This window comes from Gymnoscopelus microlampas (assembly GCF_963454915.1).
Source record: "Gymnoscopelus microlampas genome assembly, chromosome: 17".
Classification (NCBI taxonomy): domain Eukaryota; kingdom Metazoa; phylum Chordata; class Actinopteri; order Myctophiformes; family Myctophidae; genus Gymnoscopelus; species Gymnoscopelus microlampas.
Genome location: NC_139954.1, coordinates 12,130,134 through 12,131,726, shown reverse-complemented (window position 1 = coordinate 12,131,726; position 1,593 = coordinate 12,130,134). Strand labels below are relative to the sequence as shown.

The 1,593-nt window shown below is 50.2% G+C and overlaps 1 protein-coding gene across 1 annotated transcript; it reads right to left on the bottom strand.

Moving 5' to 3' along the window:
- Positions 1-289: 289 nt before the first annotated feature.
- Positions 290-1,384, bottom strand: LOC311064288 (zona pellucida-like domain-containing protein 1; the record flags this gene model as incomplete). Its single annotated transcript, XM_084084122.1, has 1 exon — positions 290-1,384. One exon carries the CDS (start codon positions 1,382-1,384, stop codon positions 290-292), a length of 1,095 nt encoding a protein of 364 aa, XP_083940248.1.
- Between the last annotated feature and the right edge of the window lie 209 nt (positions 1,385-1,593).

Sequence of the window (1,593 nt, the reverse complement as noted above, 5' to 3'; positions counted from 1 at the left end):
TGTCAGTTTGCAAATGTAGCTATTAAAAACACTAACATCTACACCTATACTATAACATCTAAAATCTCAATCACATTCTTTTTCATCTACAATTTGAATAGTCCTACAAGGTTTAGCCTACGACAGACAAACACATATCTCCCCCAAAAAACAACAGTGAGATGAACCAAGCCCTGTCCTCCACCAGAAAAGTTAGACAAGCTGGCGGATATGGTACACCTCAAAAGACAGTATTTAGCCTATAGCCCGATGCCCCATTATGCCGCCTTCAGCTCAAGGAGGTTTGCGTTTAGTTCCTGACCTTCTTGTAAAATACGGCAGCGATGCACAGGGCAACAATGCACACGAAGGCTAAAACACCTACAGCAACACCAAGCCCAGTAGACGATCTTGCATCATGGGTTTGCATCAGTGGGGATGATTGTGCGTGGCTGTTTTCCGTTTGGGTGACGATCTCCGGGGAGGTGAGGGTGTGAACGTGGGACAAGTCGGTCTCCTCTGTGTCTCTTCTTCTTCTCCTGTTGTTGTTGTTGCATTGCATGAAGGTGCTGCAGGTGGCGACCTCGCATAGCCGGGTGATGCAGTGCAGGTAGTAGGTGGAGACGGTCTCGTTCTGCTGCTCCATGAAGCGGAATGCCGGGAAGGAGAAGCGGGCGCTCTGGCTCAAGCCGTTATTGATCATGGTGGTGAGCTGGTCAGTCTCACAGGGTACGAACAGGTTGAAGAAGCTGGAGTTGCTAGGAAGTGGGGAGATTGAGGCGTAGCACCGGTCCAGGAGCACGTGGTACTGGCCCGTCAAGTTGGTGGCCTTCACCTCCACGTAGATGTCGGTCCTCAGCTCGATTCCATTCTGTGGTATCACCATGGGCCTTTGGTACTCAGAATCGCTGAACAGTTCCAGGCGCAGGGTGCTGATGAAGCTGCCATTGTTGTCCTTCAATGCTATAGAGGAGGCTGACACATCAATCTGGGTGTTGTTGATCAGGTACTCTAAGGGGTAAGCGCAGGAATAATAGTACTTCAGCTCTGCATTGTAGGTGATTGTCCCTGTGGTGGGATCAGAGGATCGCACAATGCCACTGACGTTGACCGTCTGGATGTTGGAGAAGTCTGAGAACACTCCTGTGCCGGCAGCGCTGGTGGTCCTGAAGACACTTCCACAGGCATGGGTAGTGTTCAAGGGGAAGTAGAAACGCACCACGGGTGGAGTGACAGATGTATCCAGGGTTCCCCTGCAGGCTGGGTCCAGCATATGGTTAACAATCATCAGTGACTCGTTGTAGCCGGTGTAGACGACAGGGCAGGCTTGGATTGTCAGACTTATGGCGTTGGTGCCACATGTCACCTCGATGTCACTGACATCTGGTCGCCTCGCTTCTCCCATTGTATTACAGTCACTAGTTGACAGCTGACTACTTCTGCCTATGATGGTGGCAACGATTATAAGAATGTGAAAATTCATCTTGGCTCAAAAGCTGGCTAGGCTTTCCGCTCCTGTGGCAGGATACCTCAACTTAGCTATTGCTAGCGTCTTCACTGCTCTGCTGACAAATGTTGTTTGATGCTGTTGATGGGTGACAGGGGCTTTTATAG